At 42.6% G+C, this 19,963-nt stretch overlaps 1 protein-coding gene across 1 annotated transcript in view; it reads left to right on the plus strand.

Moving 5' to 3' along the window:
* Window positions 1-16,873: 16,873 nt before the first annotated feature.
* The window catches only part of SNX16 (sorting nexin 16), a 35,763-nt gene continuing 32,673 nt past the window's right edge, over window positions 16,874-19,963 (plus strand). Inside the window, exons 1-2 of the mRNA XM_055128457.1 lie at window positions 16,874-17,008; window positions 18,802-19,264. Coding sequence (XP_054984432.1) covers window positions 18,899-19,264 — 366 coding nt within the window. The 5' untranslated portion in view covers window positions 16,874-17,008; window positions 18,802-18,898. The remainder of the gene's footprint in view (window positions 17,009-18,801; window positions 19,265-19,963) is intronic.

Consider the following 19,963-nt stretch of genomic DNA (forward strand, 5'->3'; position numbering starts at 1 on the left):
GGGAAAGGAATGATAGAAGGAGCCAGGGGTAATCCCTGTGCATCACTAGGTGTGGCCCAGAAAAAAATAAGGAAGGAAGGAAGGAAGGAAGGAAGGAAGGAAGGAAGGAAGGAAGGAAGGAAGGAAGGAAGGAAGGAAGGAAGGAAGGAAGTGATTTCTGTTATGAAATTTCCCCACTAGCATTATAAGCAAGATTCTGTAAGAGCCCAGTCTCCTAACATTTATTTTCGAAGGAAAAAAAAATGGGCATTGCAGATGAGCAACAACAAAGAATAATGTTTCGCTTTTAAATCATTTATTTCTGTAGAATGACAACAAAAGAGTTTTTTTAGTAACACTTTAGGTTATAAAATGAAGTCATTATTTCCAGACAATAATTCCTCTTTCCAATTGCTTGAAACTACTGTCATATAATTTGATTTAGATTGAAAAAAACAATCATAATCTCTTTTCAATTAAGAGACATACTTCATTTTCCAATACCTCCTCCACTCTTAATTTCTTCTAAAACTCATTACAAACCAAATAATTGTGCTCAGTCCAATAAATTTCTGAAAACACAATCAAGGGTTACACTGTAACTTTGAAGTTTAAAAACTGTCTTTTAAATGTTTTTTCTTGGGAACATTTTACATTAATATAAGTAGAAATGCCAGCTGTTGCTGTTTTTAATATATCCCTGAAGCTTTAAAAATACAGTCTAGGGAAACTATAGCTTTTCTCCAGAATTAGTATGATATTCTGACAAATATCATCGGACAACTATAACTGGAAAAGTACATTTTATAGTGAACCAGTGTATCAAGAAATAGTTGTTGCAGTTATATGCTCAAAGAAAGCAATATAAGGAAAATTTTTTTAAAAGTGAATACAACTGGATTTTCATTTTCTTTTTTTAGTAATACCAGGGATCAAACCAAAAGCTCTACCACTGAATTGCATTCATTGTCCTATAACTAGATTTTTGAAGTTAGAAAAATCAGAAGTTGTCAAAATCTATATTCATTCTTCCAAATATGCATGTAAAACTTAAGCTATAATTTCAGAAGGAAGACTTGTCTTCTGGAAGTGTAATAATCAAACTGAAGCTTGTACTTTTTAAATAAAAATTAAAATAGGGCTTATGTTTTGAGATCTATATTTAAATTAAAAACTTGATGAAATAAAAATAAAATAACTATATTCCTTAACCCCCAAAACTGCAACAAGTACTTTACACTTTTAGTTATCTATAATGAACTCTTTACAGGGCAATAATCCACTGCCTGTATTTTATAGATTAAAAAAGATGACTGAAAAATAATTTACACAATGTCACACAAGTAGGTAGCTGACAGAGTATTTCAAGTCAGATATTAAATCAAACCCCTTCGTTATTGATCTGGAAATTCTTTAACCTATAATTTCCTTAGATCAATCAGCATTTCAAAATCAACATTTCCCAAAGATGTAAAAAAACATTGGTAGAAACATATCGCTAAAACCATTTAAGATAGCAATTTACCAGTCTTTATCAAACTTTTAAACAAAACAAGAAATGAGCTCATCTTTTTATCTAGTGACAGTATCCTTTCAATAATAATAACAAAAAAGGATCAACCTAATGTTCATGTATTATGCCCAAATAATAATACAGTGTGTCTATCCCACAAAATTGCATTATCAATAAAATGGCCTTAGCAAATCTACATATACACATGCAAAAAATTCTAAGATATGCCTTCAGGAGTAAAAGTAGAAAACTGCAAATACTATATTATTTATGAGTTATATTAGATAGACATACAATTTATATCTAATTGGGATTAGAAGATCGTTAGATAGAAAGGCAATTGAACGATACTCCTGTCAGCTAACATAGCTTTTGATGCCTGGGAGTGCAATTGCTGTGAAAACTCTTACAGCTTGGTAAATATTAAGTTTTCACAGTCCCAGAGCTAAGCGCACACCCTTAGAGTAATTAGCCATTAGGACTAATTCTATTTTGTCACATATTCCTCTTTAAATCTTCACCAAGAATTCAAGCCCTCATCTGCTTTATACATTTTTCTAATTTCATTCCATTTCCTTCCCTTTTCCTTTTATCTAACCGCCAGAGTTTCACATGACTGATTCCCTCTAACCTTCCTGGTTTCACAATGCATTTTTTTTTTACATTAGACTGTTAAATCCATAAAAATCAGACACAACATTAAGATATTAGTTCATATTAATTAATAAGCACACCTGTCTATAATCGGTGCCCAAACCGGTTCTAGCACTGGCCTATGATCAATCAACATAGCTTGAATAAAATTCACTAAATAAATACCTTGCTGGGACGTCATCTTTACATACACATGCTTTATTCCAAACTTTAAATTCTCAGTGAATAGCTTTGGATAATATTTGCTGATGTCAAAGTCAGTGTATATATTCCAGAAATGATACTAATTGCTTTATATAACATAATTACATTTTATTTTATCGCCAATACTCTTAATTTAGAGCTACTTACAATTCTTTTTTTTTTATTTTTGGGTCATACCCGGCGATGCACAGGGGTTATTCCTGGCTCTGCACTCAGGAATCACCCCTGGCAGTGCTCAGGGGACCATATAGGATGTTGGGAATTGAACCCAGGTCAGCCGCGTGCAAGGTAAACGCCCTACCCGCTGTGCTATCGCTCCGGCCGCTACAATTCTTTTTATTTAAAACTATCTCAGAGTTGCAGCTGGAGCCATAGGAAATTGGCACTCAGCCAACCTGGGTTCCATCTCCAGCATCCCCATACGGTCCCCCTAGCACAACCAGGTATGACCCCCCCCCCCAAAAAAAATTTAAAATTAAAACTGTGCGAATCAGAAGGATAGTACAGCAGACAAGGTGATTTGCACACAGCTGACTCCAGTTTGATCCCCAGAGTATCCCTGAGCACAGAGCCAGGAGTAAGCCCTTGGTAAGGCTGAGTGTGGCAAAAAATAAAAATAAAAATTGTCGGGGCCGGAGCGATAGCACAGCGGGTAGGGCGTTTGCCTTGCACGCGGCCGACCCGGGTTCGATCCCCGGCATCCCATATGGTCCCCCAAGCATTGCCAGGAGTAATTCCTGAGTGCAAAGCCAGGAGTAACCCCTAAGCATTGCTGGGTGTGACCCAAAAAGCAAAAAAAAAATAAAAAAATAAAAATTGTCTGTGAGAGGTCAGGGAGATAATTCAAAGGGCTGAATCACGTGCCTGGCCTGCACGGGATCCGCGGAGCTGCGTATTCAGCCAAGCGCTGGGGTTTAGCCCCGGTGACCCTGTGTCTAATGGATTGGCACTTCCGCCTTCCTCCAGCAGGGGCTGGTCACAGAAGATGAGGCAAATACTTCAGGACACACACACATTGGGCTGTCCCAGCTTTAGATCAGTTTAGCCAGCAAACTATGCTCCCCTAACTCTTTCCCAGGCTCCCAACACTGAGACAGTAAGAACTAGTGAGCCCCTCAACATGCCAGAGGGAAATAAATTAAGGTCAGAGCTATAGTAGGCACTGTAGAAATATAAAATCCGGAGTGATAGTACAGCGGTTAGGGCATTTGCCTTGCACACGCTGACCAATGGCATCCCATATGGTCCCCCGAGCACCACCAGGAGTAATTCCTGAGCACAGAGCCAAGAGCAACTGCTGAGCATTGCCGGGTGTGGTCCAGAAAGCTGGTCCAGGCACTTTCCTATTCTCTTTTTGCTCAAGAAGTCCCTATATAGGGGCTGGAGCGATAGCACAGCAGATAGGGCATTTGCCTTGCACGCAGTCGACCCAGGTTCGATTCCCAGCATCCCATATGGTCCCCTGAGCACCACCAGGAGTGATTCCTGAGTGCATGAGCCAGGAGTGACCCCTGTGCATCGCCAGGAGTGACCCCTGTGCATCATCAGGTGTGACCCAAAAAGAAAAAAAAAAATAGAAGTCCCTATATAGAGGCACATGAGAAAATGCTCTAAATCACTAATCATCAGGGATATGCAGATCAAAACAAGAATGAGATATCATCTCACACCACGGAAGACTGGCCCACATCCAAAAAAAAAAAAAAGCAACTGGTGTTGGAGTGGATGTAGGGAGAAAGGCACTGTCCTTCACTCCTGGTGGGAATGCCAACTAGTTCAACCCTTTTGGAAAACAATACGAATGATTCTCAAAAAATTAGAAATTGAGCTCATTTGATGCAGCAATACCACTCCTGGGAATATATCCCGAAGAGCCAAAAAGGTATAGCAGAAATGACATCTGGACTTGTATGTTCATTGCAGCACGGGTTACAATAGCCAAAATCTGGGAAAAAACTGAGTGCCCAAAAATAGATGAATGGTTAAAGAAACTTTGGTACATCTATACAATGGAATACTATGTAGCTGTTAGAAAAGATGAAGTCACGAAATTTGCATATAAGTGGATCAACACAGAAAGTATCACATTGAGTGAAATGAGTCAGCAAGAAAGAGACAGACATAGAAAAATCGCACTCATCTGTGGAATATAAAGTAGCAGAATGGAACAATAACACCCAAAAGTAGTAGAGATAAAAACCAGGAGGTCTGCCCCACAGCCTGGAAACTGGCCTCACATGCTGGGGGTAAAGGCAGCAGAGACAGAGAAGGGAATGCCTAGTAGAGAATTTTGGGAGGACCCACTTGGGTTGAAAGCTGCGTGCCGAAAGTAGACTATAGACCGAACATGATGACCACTCAATACCTCCATAGCAAACTACAACATCCACCAGGAGAGGGAACAAAAGGGAATGCCCTGCCGCAGAGGCAAAGTGGAGTGGTGGGGGTTCGGGTGGGGGTGGTGGGAGGGATACTGGGAACGTTGGTAGAGGAGAATGGGCACTGGTGGAGGGATGTAAACGAAATGCAAACATGAAAGTTCATAAGTTTATAACTGTACCTCACAGTGATTCACTAATAAAATTTTTAAAAAAAAAAAGAAGAAGAAGAAGAAGAACCTATATCTAAAAGACCTTAAACAGTCTTATTCTATACTGGTCTGGCACATTTTTACAGATAATTGCTACTTATTCTATTCTTCCCTTCTCTAAGGTACATTGGCATTCTGAATCCTTAGGGTTTGTTGTTTTTGTGTTTTGTTTGGTTTGGTGTTTTCCCCTCTTTTTTTTTTCTTTTGGTTAGAGGGACAAATTCTCACAACCCTCAGCACCACTGAGGAGACCAAAAAAAAATTAAAACAAGGCAAATCTATGAATGAAACTGGACCATTATTTAACATCACACACTATTAATTCAGGGTGCAATAAAAACTCGGATGTAATACCGTAGACCATTAAATAGGTACTAGAAAAAGAAAAAACAGCCATGGATTCCTTAGCATGGAAGTTAAAAATGTGTATAGGGACTCAACTACAGAAGTCATGGGAAAATAAGCAAAAATAAACAAATAAACCTCACCAGACTAAGAAGCCTCTACATAGTGAAAGAAACTCACATCAAAATAAAAGGCCATGATGGGGCTGGAGCGATAGCACAGTGGGCAAGGCATTTGCCTTGCGCGGCCAACCCAGGTTCGTTTCCCAGCATCTTATATGGTTCCCTAAGAACTGTCAGGAGCCCTGTGCATTGCTGGATGTGACTCAAAAAGCAATCAATCAATTCAATCAATCAATCAATAAAAGACCATTCCACTGAATGGGAGAAAGTATTTTTACATCACACATCCAAAAGGGGATAAATGTCTAAAATATAAATAAAATATTTTTTTAAACTCATAAAATTCAAAAACAATAAAAAACTGATTTCAAATATATATCCAAATAATCAAACGAGCTAAATAAATCCTCCCCCATACAATATACACAGATATGTCACATTTTAAATGTTCATCATCTCGCATGCCGAAAGTAGATAATGGACCAAACATGATGACCTCTCAGTGTCTGAGTTGCAAGCCATAATGTCCAAAAGTAGAGAGAGAGTATGGGGAATATTGTCTGCCATGGAGGCAGGAGGATGGTGGGAAAGGGGGGGTATACCCAGGATATTGGTGGTGGGGAATGTGCACTGGTGGAGGGATGGGTGTTTGACCATCGTGAGATTGTAACCCAAACATGAAAGATTGTAACTATCTCACGGTGATTCAATAAAAATTTTTTAAAAATTTTAAAATAAAATAAAATGTTCACCATCTCTTATTACTAAGGGAAATTTAAATCAAAACAATGAGAGAGGCTGGGGAGATTGTACAGTGGTTAGCACAGCTGTATTCAATGAACCCAATCCGGGTTTAATCCTGCATCATACGGCCCTGAGAGCATCAGTGGGTGGCCTGACGTCCCCCACCCCACGCCCAGCACAACTGAAGTGGCCCTGGTGGTCCCCAACACAAATAGCACCACATCCTTGGGCCCTTACACTGACCCACAAGCCTGATCAAGCAAGTATCACCATAGTGGTCCCTCACCCCCCTGAATACCACTTGGGAGCACCCCAAAAATGAGCCATCACCTTAGTCCTGTGAGAAAGGCTAGTATCCAAAAGATAAGCAACAAATGCTGGCAAAACCATGGAGAAAGAGAGCTCTTATCTTATCTGGGGACCCACCATCATTATGGAAAGCATTACAGAGTCCTCTAAAACCTGAAAATAGAAGTTCCATATCATCTAGTTATGGTATTAGTCACCAAAAAGAAATATACGAATTTGAAGAGGTATATTTATTTGCATTTAGTACAGGATTATTTACAATAGCAAAGAACTAGAAATATATAGATTATATACAATATTTAGCTATTAAGAAAAGAACCTACTATTTGTAACAACATAGGTTGAGCTGAAAGGATTATGCTTGGATGAAAAAAAATACAGAATACTATATGGTTTTACTCATGTGGTGTGGGATAGAGATAAAACAGATGAATTAAATAGGACAAAACTAAGCTTTGAACTATAAAGTCAAATATTACATGTCAAAAGTAATGGAGTTAGGTAAGTTGCTACAAAGGTTACAGTAGTATGGTGAAGTACAAAATTGTACTTTTAGCGTTGAAGTTAATAAGTATAGACATAAACTGATTTTCGATCATACACGCCTCAAGTTTATGTTAAAATGCAGTTACTTAATTTTTTAAAAGGAAAAAGAAAAAAAAGAGGCCAGAGCGAGAGTGCAGCACATAAGGTGCTCGTCTTCACAGTGGCTGAAGTCCCACCCACTGCACCCCACATGGTCCCCAGAGCCCTGCCAAAAGTCAACCCTGAGCACAGCCAGATTGACGCAAAAAAAAAAAAAAAACCAGTGTTGGAGATAAAGCTGAGGAACACGCATGCGTGTATTGCCTGTGGGATCCCCAGGTTCTACCCCGGCGGCACTGCATGGTCGCTGAGCGCAGCCGGGAGCGACCCCCAAGCACAAAGCCTGGAGCAGGCAATAGCACCATCTAGTGAAGCCCATAAACAAGCGGACAAAAAAAATGTTAATTGTGCAATGCTAAATTTTGCCACAAGATGGCTCTCCTTGAAGCTATTTTTCAAGTGTATGTACGTACGATGCCTGAAATTAAACCTGGGGCCTCAAATGTGGAAAGATGCTAGCTACCAACGGCATTGTGCAAGAAGCTCTCAGGAAACAATTTCCATAAAAGATACATGATCTCTAACAGTATTTTTTTATATACAACTTCATGGTGTTCTTTGCTTGGGATGCTTATCTTTGGAACCCGGCCCACCTGCTGTGAAGAAACAGGCGTGGATACAACAAATGCCCTTGTCAGGTTGTGTGGCCCCCAGCCTCAACGAAGGTTCTAGGCAACAGTAGATTCAACTAGCAAACATGAGCACGTAGCATCCACAGGTGATTCCAGCCCCAGGTTTTTAATTTTCTCCTTGGACCACTGAGAACAGCAGTTTGTCTCCCATTGCAGACTGTCACTGTCACTGTCATCCCGTTGCTCATCAATTTGCTCAAGTGGGCACCAGTAACGTCTCTCATTGTGAGGCTAATTGTTACTGTTATTGGCATATCCAATACGCACAGGTAGCTTGCCAGGCTCTGCCATACGGGCGCGATACTCTCTGTAGCTTGCCAGGCTATCCGAGAGGGGTGGAGGAATTGAACATGGGTCGGCTGTGTCCCATTGCAAACACATGAGCAAATTTAAGTTATTGTTTAATAATAACATGGGTTGGCTGCGTCCCATTGCAGACACATGACACATGAGCAAAATTAAGTTACTGTTTTATGTGTCCCATTGCAGACACATTTATGACCTTCAACATTGTTATGATTAGTCATTTCTCAACAGATAGCCCACAATATGCACAGCAACCCCATAAATTCAATTTTAAAACATTGCTTTCTTCCTACAAATAGTAGCGCAAACTAATAGTCAGGAATGGTACTTGAAAAAAAAAATCATGAAGCTTGAAGCCACACAGTTCAGATACCCAATTCTGATTTCAGCCAAGTACTTACTTGAGTTCTGCTGAAGCATCTGGAAAATCAAGGTCATAATACTTGGTCCTTAAGGATTGTTGAGGATTGCCATGTGTCCTATTGTGTCACTGCTCCACTGAGTCCTGCTTCCCTTCTATTTCCTCCAGACTCTGAAACACAATCAGAGCCGGGTTCCTGTGCCTGTCCTCCCACTGATAAATCCCAAGACACTGCTTCAAAGCTGCTGGATGCCCTTGCGGCCGTGCCACACCCTCCAAATTCTACAGCACTGACACCCTGTAGCAGCACACCAAATTCGATGGGGAAAGTAGCATAGAAGCCGACTGTTCTCAACAAACAATCCCACAGAAAGCTGGACTAGCAACAAACCACTTGGCAAACCCTCAGACAAGGGTTGAAGGGCCCCTGGGTAAGAGATAACCACTTCCACAAGTTTTCTTTTACTGAAGTATTTTTGATGATTCTGGTAACCATTCATTTGTAAAAAAGCAACATGAAAGAAATTATTTTGTGTTGACCAAGGGAGCAAGTTTGGGGTGGGGAGGGGTCAATAGGGACAATGTGGAGGGAAGGTGAGACAATGGTAGTGGGATTGGTATTAGAACATTGAATGCCTGTAACAACTGTGCAATGAACAACTTTGTAAGTCATGATGTTCAAATAACAGGAAAGTAATTTAAATAAATAAATAAATAAATATAAATAAATAAATGAAACCCTTTATAAATTATATAAAAGATCTAGTAACCAAGATTAATCCTCCACCTAAAGTTCAAGGGTATATCCATATATTTGTTTTGCCCCAATACTCTTGATTCTATCAAATCAAACTCTTGATTGAGTTGTCCTTTCTGGAGAGCCTCTCAGTTGCCATTTATAAATCCTATTTTCTCCACCTGCCTAAGTTCTACTCACTCTTCATGTTTGAGCTTAGATATTATTTCTTCCAAGAGATCATTATTGACTATCCCTCCAGACGCCTGAGTAGTATCCTCTTCTCAAGAACACTCTCGATTTTACCCAACAATTGCGCTTATTGTCCTGAATTGCAATTATTTCTTTATCCTATATGCTCCCAGTTATACCATAAATGTCATGAGGGTAATTGCTAACTCTATTTTGATTGACATGTAATCAAACTCTGGGTTCAGATTGTATCAACCATAAATACATAAATATTTAATAAATCTTCTGTTGATGAAAAGCATAAATGAAATAGCATATGTAAAGTGACTAGTAAATAATCTGGCATTTAACCTCTAACTACAAGTAAAATCTCCATCTTTATGTTGATCTTTGTGAAAAGATCCACCCTAGCACTCTAGAACACTTTTGTATTTATTGCTTTAAATATGTGTTTCTTCTAAACTGTTGGCTAAAGTCAGTAAGTATACAGTATTTCTAAATGACCAACAGTTTGGAGCTATGCTTCTTCCATAAAAAGGTACTTTAGAAACGTGGCATGACTGAATGAATGGGAAGACAAGAATGAGAACAATTTCAATACAGTGTGTTAAAGGCCAATAGCTACAGAAAGAACAAACAAGGGCATAGAAGAAGAAATGCCAACTAAAAGTGGGGAGGTTATGAGGAACCACATGAAATATTTAAAATGCAAGCTTTATGAATGGTCTCTTTTAAAAGAGAGGAAAGAAAAAGCAGGAACCAGGGAAAAGAGGCATTTCACATTTATGACAGGGATTTACCCATAATAAGGACTAAAAAGAGAGGAAAAAGAACTGAGCACCATTAGTGAGGCTGCAATGCCCCTTTGCCACTGACAAAAGAGGAAGAAAATAAATTAGAAATGATTAAACTATAGTGGCAGTAAGAGTGAATGCATAAAGGTACTTGCATACTGGCTACAAAGCTAGAATTTTCACTTTTCACCTTATCAGTGAAATGATAAGAGCTTAGGTTACTGAACAACTGAATTACAATGCCTGGATGTTCGTGCTACGGCATGTTCACTCTAGTAGCAAAAAGTAGAGAATGTTAAAGATAAAGATCTGGGGCTAACACTATTAACCCAAGGTTACATATATGAGGGTCTAAAGAAAGATGCTAATAGTTGTGGTGATAACGGGGGAAAAAAACAGCCTTGAGAAATATTCATAACACAACTGGCAGACCACTTTGTACAAGAGATAAAGAACTGGAGGACAGAGAGAGGCACGAGAAGGAGGCAGGAATGGCAGATGGGACCACTGAGGTTCAGATCTTCCAGCAGACAGCAACATGATCCTCAGGAAGCCCATGGCCAAGAAAATCCCAGCCAAAATCATTTACGAAGATCATCACTGATCATCACTGAAGCTTTCTATGAGATTTCCCTGAAAGGGCCAGTACATTTTCCGGTGCTACCCACAGAAATTCTAACCCAAATTATAGTAGCCCAAGATGAAAAGCTTCTTGGACATTTAGTAGCTGCTGGCAAGAAATGTGATGCTGACCAGGGCGCCTGACGAAGGATTACCAGATCATAGCAATGAAACGCTCTCCTGGTTAAGCATATTTCAGGAATGGTCTTCAAGTTCCATGTGTTAAGCGGAACACTTACCTTTAACTTCGTATAAAATGAAGAAATAATGATTTTAAACAACTCACACACAATAAACTGTTGTTTCGTGGCTAAAAAAAGACTTTAGAAAGGGAAACCAAAGAAAATGCCTGGCTTCATGCTTTAGGTGATGTGAAAAATCAGCCAAATAGAGCTGGGAAATAATGTCAAGGTGAAGAGGAGACAATAAAGAAATGGTTTTAAGTGCTGATAAGGGCAATCAGGTAGAAATACGTTGCCAGCATTTGGAAGGAATCCTAAGTGGTGTATTCCTTCCTTTTTATGTTTCACACAGTATATCTCTTCACTTTCAGAGAAATAAAACTGGGATTAGCGTCACTTCACCATTTCTGCAGCTAGAGTAATGCCATCAGGACAAAGCTCCTTATCACTAGAGGGAGATACAGTCACTCAACCTGTTACAGACACCCACTAGCCTGTTTTTCCACAAATGAAGACAGATCTCACTAAATGTATAAGCTCATCTTTACCGAGAGAGAGTTCTTCCAAGTCACGTCTGCCGTTCTCTGAAAGCTATTCATCTTCATCTACTAAGCGGGATGCGTGCAAGTTCCTGACTCCGATCTAGGATTCTCATATATCCCCATCATTGAATTCATCTTGTTATGGCATTCATTCACCTACTAGGGAACATTACTGCCTGTTTTGCGGCATCCACGGCCCATTCTCCGTTCCTACCAGCATCCAGCTTTTTCTTCAAATATATGGCTCATTCCCAGTGCACTGTGGTAAAGCTGAACCAAAGAATTCTCATGTCCTGGGTGAGCTGCCATTGATTCTTTTTATTTTTATTTATTTATTTATTTATTTATTTATTTATTTATTGTTTTTGGGGTCACACCCAGCGATGCACAGGGGTTACTCCTGGCTCATGCACTCAGGAATTACCCCTGGTGGTGCTCAGGGGACCATATGGGATGCTGGGAATCGAACCGGGTCGGTCGCGTGCAAGGCAAACGCCCTACCCGCTGTGCTATCGCTCCAGCCCCAGCTGCCATTGATTCTGACCAGCAGATGGATTTTTCTCCCTTGCCCACAGTCTCCGGCATGTATGTTCAGCATGTGATCTAGCCAAATCAATATGAATCTCAGGACTCTGGCTAGGAATATTCAAACAGAAGCTTTTTCCCCACAAAAGTAAACAAGTAAACATATACTCTGTCAGAACTAGCATATGTTGTATTGTGAAAGTTTAGAAGATTGTATTTTAAAAATAAAATTAAGGGGAGAGGACAATAGTACGGCAGACTAGGGCATTTGCCTTGTGTGTGTGTGGCTGCTAAACCTGAGTTCAAGCCACAACACCCCACATGATTCCACCCACCCCAATATCTCCAGGAGTGATCCCTGAGTACAGAATCATGAAGACGCCCTAAACACAGCCAGGTGTGGCCCAAAAAACAAAATAAACAAACAAAATAAGATAGGATATCTTGAGGCTACACTTATCCCCGCCCCCATCCTCCCCCTGCACCCCCCCCCCCCCCACCACCAGTGTTTCAATTTACCACTCAGGTAATTTTTTTATGCCAATACATTTTCCAAACCCAAAAAAAAAAAAAGTGTTTGGGTCCAATTCAAGAATAAACATTTTGTAGCTCGTAGAATCTGTGGGAAGGGAAGGGTGGGAACACCATAGCCAGCAACAGACTATAACACTGAAATCCAAAATGAGGCTTGTGAGACAAGTTCTACTACTAGCATTAGTCCCTACACTTGGGCCTCCACCACGGCAAGCTTGGGAAAGGGGTCAGTGATGAGCAGAGGATGGACATGTGCTGGACCCTAGCCTCTTACCTCTCGCCACGACTTACCTCTCACACATGAAGATCCTACTCATGCATCCGCTTCCCAGCTGCCAACTTAGTCACTCCTGTTTGATGTTTAGCCTGAGGAAAAGGGGGCTGCATGAACCACACTGAAAGGGTGCGCTCATCAAATTCTATACTATTTTAGGGTTTCGCACGGTAGAGCCTGGCAAGCTCCCCATGGCGTATTCGATATGCCAAAAACAATAGCAAGTCTCACAATGAAGACGTTACTGGTGCCCACTAGGGCAAATTGATGAACAATGGGACAACAGTGCTTAAGCAAAGTGAATGTTCCCCATTTCGAAGGAGAGCCCAGGACAGCACCAAATGAGAGTCTCCAGGGCAGCAGAGGTAAGCAGTGTTTATTACTAGAAGATCCTCTGCTTTGCATTTGGAGTGTCAGAGTTTGACCCCGGAAATAAACGAGTGTCTGATTTCTGCTAATGTCAAGGCAAGCAGTGACTCGTGACTCGGCCCGCAGCAAAAGCAGTAATAGCACTGGGCCTGCCGGAGTGGCAGGGAACAGCGGCCAGAATGGACTCCCCTGAGCATGGACAACCTCTTAGGGATTCCAGGGATATGCAGGAAAGGGGGAAATTTACAATTGAGTAGAATTTCTTGCAGTGAAGGGGAGATTGAAACTAACCAGATTCGAGCATTCACAGTCAAATGCAAAAATTCAGAAACATGCAAAGTATATGTCGCAATTATAAAAATTTCTGGCATTATATTTCCTGCAATCAGAGCTCTTGGGAGAAGGATGAGGGACACTTTTGTTAACCAATTTCCCTTACCACCAGAGAACATGGAGGCAGCTTTCCTGGAATGCTAGGACACCAGAGTTTTACAAATTTGTTTCCTTTAAAACAATTTTCAGTGATCAAAAAACATTCTTGAGAGACACCCTCTTGATCATGTTATTGTTTTATTATTTCAAAGAATATAGATGTAGCACTGCAGGTAGGGTGTTTGCCTTGCACGAGGCCAACCTGGGTTCGATTCCTCTGTTTCTCCCAGAGAGTCCGGCAAGCTACCAAGAGTATCCTGCCTGCATGGCAAAGCCTGGCAAGCTACCTGCGGTGTAGTCAATATGCCAAAAACAGTAACAAGTCTCACAATGGAGACGTTACTAGTGCCCACTTGAGCAAATCGATGAGCAATGGGATGACAGTGATGACAGTGATAAATTTAGCTAAATTTTAAATATATTTCTTATTACATTTATTATGTGTGCCCACAACATTCACCTAGAAGGTGAACTCTAAGAAAAGGATCTCTTATATACTGCAATGCTAAAACTTAGCACGGGAACATCAGAAAACAGAATTTCTTCCCTATGTATATAATAGAAAGTAAAACATCTTTAAAATTGAATTTAGACAAAGACCTAGGTGTATGGGAATATCTGATTGAGTGGTCTATTTAATTTCAGGTGTTTGACTTTTTGCTTTGCTTTTATTTTCATTTTCACCTTTTTGATTTGGGGCTGGAGGGGAGGTAGATCCAGCAGTGCTCATGTGGCTCTGAGATCATAAATGACTCCTGGCAGTGCTCGGGGGACCAGATGTGATGCCAGACATTCAAACTGGGTTGGAAGGATGCAAGATAAGTGCTTTGACCCCTTGTACTATCTCTGGGGGTTCACTTTCTTTTCTTTCTACCCATGCCTCTGACAGATCTTAACACTGCTAATTAGTCTGTGATATCTGATTCTCTATTTTAAGTTACTAAGAACCAATATAAATTCATAAATTAACTTCCAAATGAACTTCAGCAATCACCTAACTAACTCAGTACTATAAACATCACTGGGAATAAAAAGAGAAATCCTTTTACTTTAATCACAGTTGCTTCACTTTTTTATGGACTGAACTTCCAATTCACCTTTCTTTAAAACTAAAGTCCACTGGATATGTATAATGTTCCAGTGATTTTCCAATTTGACCCAAAAAAGAATAAAGAAAATCTTAATTCATTGATTCATTCCATTTAGTCTCACTTTATCCCAGAAGTACTGCCAGCCTGTGAAAAAGAAATCTCTATTTCAAAAGCACATATATTAATCAGGGAGGTAAGTATGTTGGGCAACAGATCTGATGCCATTGAATCTATTTTTTAAAAGTTTATAAAAATGATGGTGAAGACATCAGGACGTAGACTGTTGGAGAGGAAGTCTCTTAAAAATAAGCCTCAAACATAGGATGAGAAAAGAAGAATTCCATGCAAAAGCAAGAACAAAGACTAGAGAGGTAGGTGGAATGAGAGAACTCAAGATGGGAACGAATAGAAATGGCTGGACTTTAAGATTCATTGTATAGGATAGGCACTCAATAAATAGCTGTCTGTTTAATCAAAGGAACTAGGACTATCGAGTTAACAAAGGTCAGCTCATAAAGGAACTAGTACACCAACTCCAATCATTTGGATTTTATTCTCAAAAACTAGGAGTCAAAAGCATATAAGGATCTGAGAGGAAATTGGATTAAGTGAATCAGGTGTAAAAAAGAAATCGTAATTACAGGAACTCTATATAACTACCTGTCTAACTTGGGTACTAGATAAAGTACTGTCAGAACAGAGATTTCTAATAGAAGGGCTCTCAGCCTGAACACAGAAATAAAAACCTACAAGCCAATGTGACTATGGCCTCCATTTAGGTACGAAATATAATGAGATGACAGAGAAGGGGGTTTCCTTGAATCAACCTATGGAAATCAGGAAGGTACTAGTGATGGGATAACACTTCAGATGGGATTGAGAAATGAATAAGGGCTCATTTCTCTATTTCCAGCTTTACCTAACACTCCCTTCAGTCACTCAGCTTGTTCTCACCGCCCCATCCTCCCACACTCCATTATGTCTTTCTCAAGTTTCCCTCTTTATTTACTTTACCTTGTGTGTCCAAGCTCACTCCTTTATTTGTCTAACTCTTAACGACCCAATGCAAGCCTTCCTCATACACAAAAATCCGTGAAGACTTCTCAGGTATCAAATCTTAATTGACTACTTAGTACCAGTCAAGACTTTGTTGGAAGCTACAAAAGATATTATGGGGCTGGATAGATAGTACAGTGGGCAGGGCACATACGCTGCATGCAGTCGCCCAAGGTTCCATCCCCAGCACCTCATATAGTTCCCAGACTCTCACGGGGAGTAATTCCTGAGTGCAGGGCCAGGGTTAAGCCCTAGAGAAGTGCCTAGAAAGACAACAGATATTTAGTTCACACCAGAGTACAGAAGTGCTCTGGAAAGGGCATGAGGGTGGGTTAAAAGCTTACTGGTATGAGAACCAAGGATTCACTGGATTGTGCGATTTCAAGCAGAGGACTCTGCTTTATTCACTAGTCTTAAGGACCCTGATTTATCCAGGAGTCTTAGCTCCAAAGCAGAAGCTTACAGCGCCGCGGCCTCGAGTTCTAAGCGGACTGACAGTGGTTTTTGAAAAGGGATTTGATATATATGTTCAGTAGGATTTCTACACGCCTTCAAATTTTTCCTTAGCAAATATTAGTCTAACATCCCTAAAGAACAGTAGCAGTCATGAAGACGTATCTTCCTTGTGCCATCATAAATTCAAAAACTGAAAAATCCTATCTTGGATTTAGGAAATTGCATAAGTTACGGGTTCTTTGGAATACGGTGGGATGCCAATCGGTGGTCTCACTCCTCTGGTTACTTTAGGAGCAGGTCACTCACGGTTCTTTCTCTAAGAATCGATTGTGCAAACCCTTGCAGCGCTGCTAATTCTGGCGAGCAACCTACACCCTAACCCAACGCATCGAGGTTGGTACGGACTACAAATCCCATGATGCAAAGCAGCGCCCGGCCGTGGGTGGGCGGGAGGGACTCCCTAAAAGTGTGCTCTCCTGATGGCCTGTGGGGAAAACCAGTCACCAGAGGCCTTCATTTACCCAAACTTAACACAGCGATGGAACTGGGGCAGATAAAGTCAGATTATTACTAGAAATGGGCTGCCCGGGAATCCCCGCCCCCTCAGCCCGCCTCCCGGTGGGCGTGGTCTTGACGTCATTTCCGGCGCGGCGGTGGGCCTGGCCCCTCCTCCGAGCGCGCGGGGACCGGGCCCCGGCTTCCCGGGCTGGGGCGAGTCGGGGCGGGGAGTTCCCGTTTCGGGGGGCGGGGGCCGAGGTTTCCGGGGGCGCCTCCCGGTGCCGAGACTGGAGACGGGGCAGGTACGGGGACGCGGGCTCGCGCGCGCGGTGCGGTCGCCGGGAAACGTGCTGTCCCCGAGTCGCCGGGTGGGCTGCGGCGGGGGCCGGGGGTTGGGGGTGGTCCCTGGGGCCGTGACACCTGCTTCTCCTTGGGCGGGCGGGGCGCGGGTGGGCGCCGCGGGGGTCTCGGGACCCGCCGGCTGCACGGCCGGCCCCGCCCTACTGGGGGGCCCCCGCGCTTTGGGACCCCCCAGACCCGGCGTCCGGAGGGTCCTGCGGCGCCGCAGGGGGCATCCCGGGCCCCCCTTCACCTGCACCACCTGGGGGCCCCCTTCACCTGCCCCAGGTGCTTCAGGGTGGGACGGAGCCCGCCAGGGAGCATCAGGACGGGGGGGGGGGGACGGGGGGGGCGGGACAACGCCCCGGAGTGTTGGGGGCGTCCCCCACCGTCGTCTCTGCACGCAGGGAGCTGGGGGTCCCCCGCCTGCCCCCGGGGTGACCTGGCGTGGGGACAGCGGCCACGGGCTGGGCGATCCCCGCGACCTTGAGAGGCTGGAGGTGTCAGACCGGGGCTTGTCTGCTGCCCGGGGGAGCTTGGGTTCGGGGGGCCGGGGGTGGATGCCCAGGGCCACGTGCTGGCTCCTGGTCGCGGGCCAGCTGCCCTGCAAGAGGTGCCCACGCAGGGCCCGCCGCCCCCGGCCCCAGAGCGGCCTCCGCTGGGCTGGATTTGCAGTTCAGCGTGAAGGCATCTCGGTCGATGTGCAGTTGGGGATTGGTCATTTGGCTCCTTGCTGGCAAAACCCTTCCTTTGCACTCTGAAATGATTCAAACTCTAAGCCAACTAGTCCTTGAAGGTTGGAGATGATTAAGTGTGAATTCCAAAGATTTAAGTTCTCAGGGTTTTGGTTTTTGTTGTCTTTCGGTTTTTTTTTGGGGGGGGGCAGAGTTAATGATCAGGAAAACTGAATAATGTTTAAACTTTGCATTACTTCTCGTCAGAAAGAGACATTCATGGGTTTTTATCGAATTTTACCCGTTTTTTTTTTTCTTGTTTCGGAAAAATCCTTGACCCTTGCCTTAGTAATTTAGTAGAGCAGTCACTGTTGTTCTGGATCATTCTGGAGTTTCACTAATTGACTCGTAAAGGCAGTGTGAATAGATTGGCACCTTCCCCTGTGACTTCCTTTTACAGTGTGTAGTCTAGTCAAGATCATATGCCGGCACTGATGCTTCAGGGAGATGCCACTCTTTCGTATGGACGAAATCCGGTTAAGATGAATGTTGCAGAAATCCATCAGGAGGAAATTAACAGGGGAAGAATAACGTATGGGATGAGAGTTAAGAGAATAAGTGTGAGGACTGGGATGTCATTTAGCAGTAGAGCACTTGCCTTGCCTCTGCGAGGCCCTGGGTTTAAGAAAGAGAGGGAGGGAGGTAAGTTAGTTCTGCTGTCTGTACCTTACAAGTAAGAGTTCTTGGAAATGGTGTTTTGTAATTAACGTTTAGATCATGTTTCACTGCAAATAATAAACTAGTGTATGTGTGTTGGGGGGAGTCCCTGAGAGACTGTACAGAGGTTAAGGTGCTTGCCTTGTACACAGCGGACCCTGGATGGATCCCTGGCACCACATGGAGTCCTCTGAGCACTGCCAGGACGATCCCTGAGCTCAGGACCAGGAGTAAGCGCTGAGCACCTCCTGGTGTGGGCCAAACTCTCCAATCCCTCCACCGAAGTAAATGGGTTTGAACGTTTTGTTTTCTTTTGATTTCTGCTCCGTATGCAGGACTAATCTTCAGTGTGTTCTCGTTCTTAGATAGTGAAGTCCCATGAAGAAAAGAATGGATTGCATACAAGTTCTTCTCTGAGCGTTCGTGCCACCAGTGTGCGGGGCTGCTGTGCAGCGGGGGAAGATGGCAACGCCCTATGTCCCCGTCCCCATGCCTCTGGGCAACTCTGCGTCCAGCTTTACAGCCAACAGAAACCAAAGAAGTTCTTCTTTTGGGAGCATCTCAACCAGCTCAGCCTCTTCCAAAGGCCAGCTGGAGGACTCGAATTTTAGACAGACAAGTGTCCCTTACCCAATGGATGCCACAGCATCCGCCTCTAGCAGCCCCCTCATTAGGACTAAGTTCACAGGTACAAATTCTTCCATTGAGTATTCTGCTAGACCAAAAGAAAACGAAGAGCAAAATCCTGAACCAGTGAACTGGGAAAACAGACCTTCAACACCGACGATACTGGGTTACGAAGTGATGGAAGAAAGAGCTAAATTTACTGTAAGTATAGACTTCTGCCCTGCACCGGTAGGAAAAGATTGACTGCCACATATTCTAAGTTGGTGTTAAACTGATTATTATTAGCCTTTACTTAAAATTTCTTGGACATAAAATCCAAATGACTTTACACCTCTAAATTCTGTTCTGTAAATTGACACCTCAGAAACTGACACATGGATGACGAAACACAGCATTACTGCCATCCTCAAAGTCCACCCTCACGCCATCTACCAGTTAATACCTGGTAGATAATTTGAGATTAATTTTGCCTGTTTTTGTTTTTTTAGATGAAATTATGCAGCCTATAAGCCTAGACTCTTTTAGTGGTTGTATCTTTTATGGAACATTATGTTTCCAAGATTTATCCTTGATCTGGAATATAATTGTAGGAAAATTATTTGTTTGTTTGTTTGTTTGTTTTGCTTTTTGGGTCACACCCAGTGATGCACAGTGCTACTCCTGGCTCATAGCACTCAGGAATTACTCCTGGCGGTCCTGGGGGACCATATGGGATGATGGGAGTTGAACCCGGGTCAGCCGCATGCAAGGCAAATGCCCTACCTGCTGTGCTGTCGCTCCAGCTCCAAGGCAACTGATTTTTTTTTTATAGCTGATAGTATTCCTTCACATGACTAGACCACAATTTGCCTGCCTGTTGTACTATTGAAGAACCCTTGGATAAATTCCAGTTTGGGGCTA

The sequence above is a fragment of the Sorex araneus genome, chromosome 2 (assembly GCF_027595985.1).
Source record: "Sorex araneus isolate mSorAra2 chromosome 2, mSorAra2.pri, whole genome shotgun sequence".
NCBI lineage: Eukaryota > Metazoa > Chordata > Mammalia > Eulipotyphla > Soricidae > Sorex > Sorex araneus.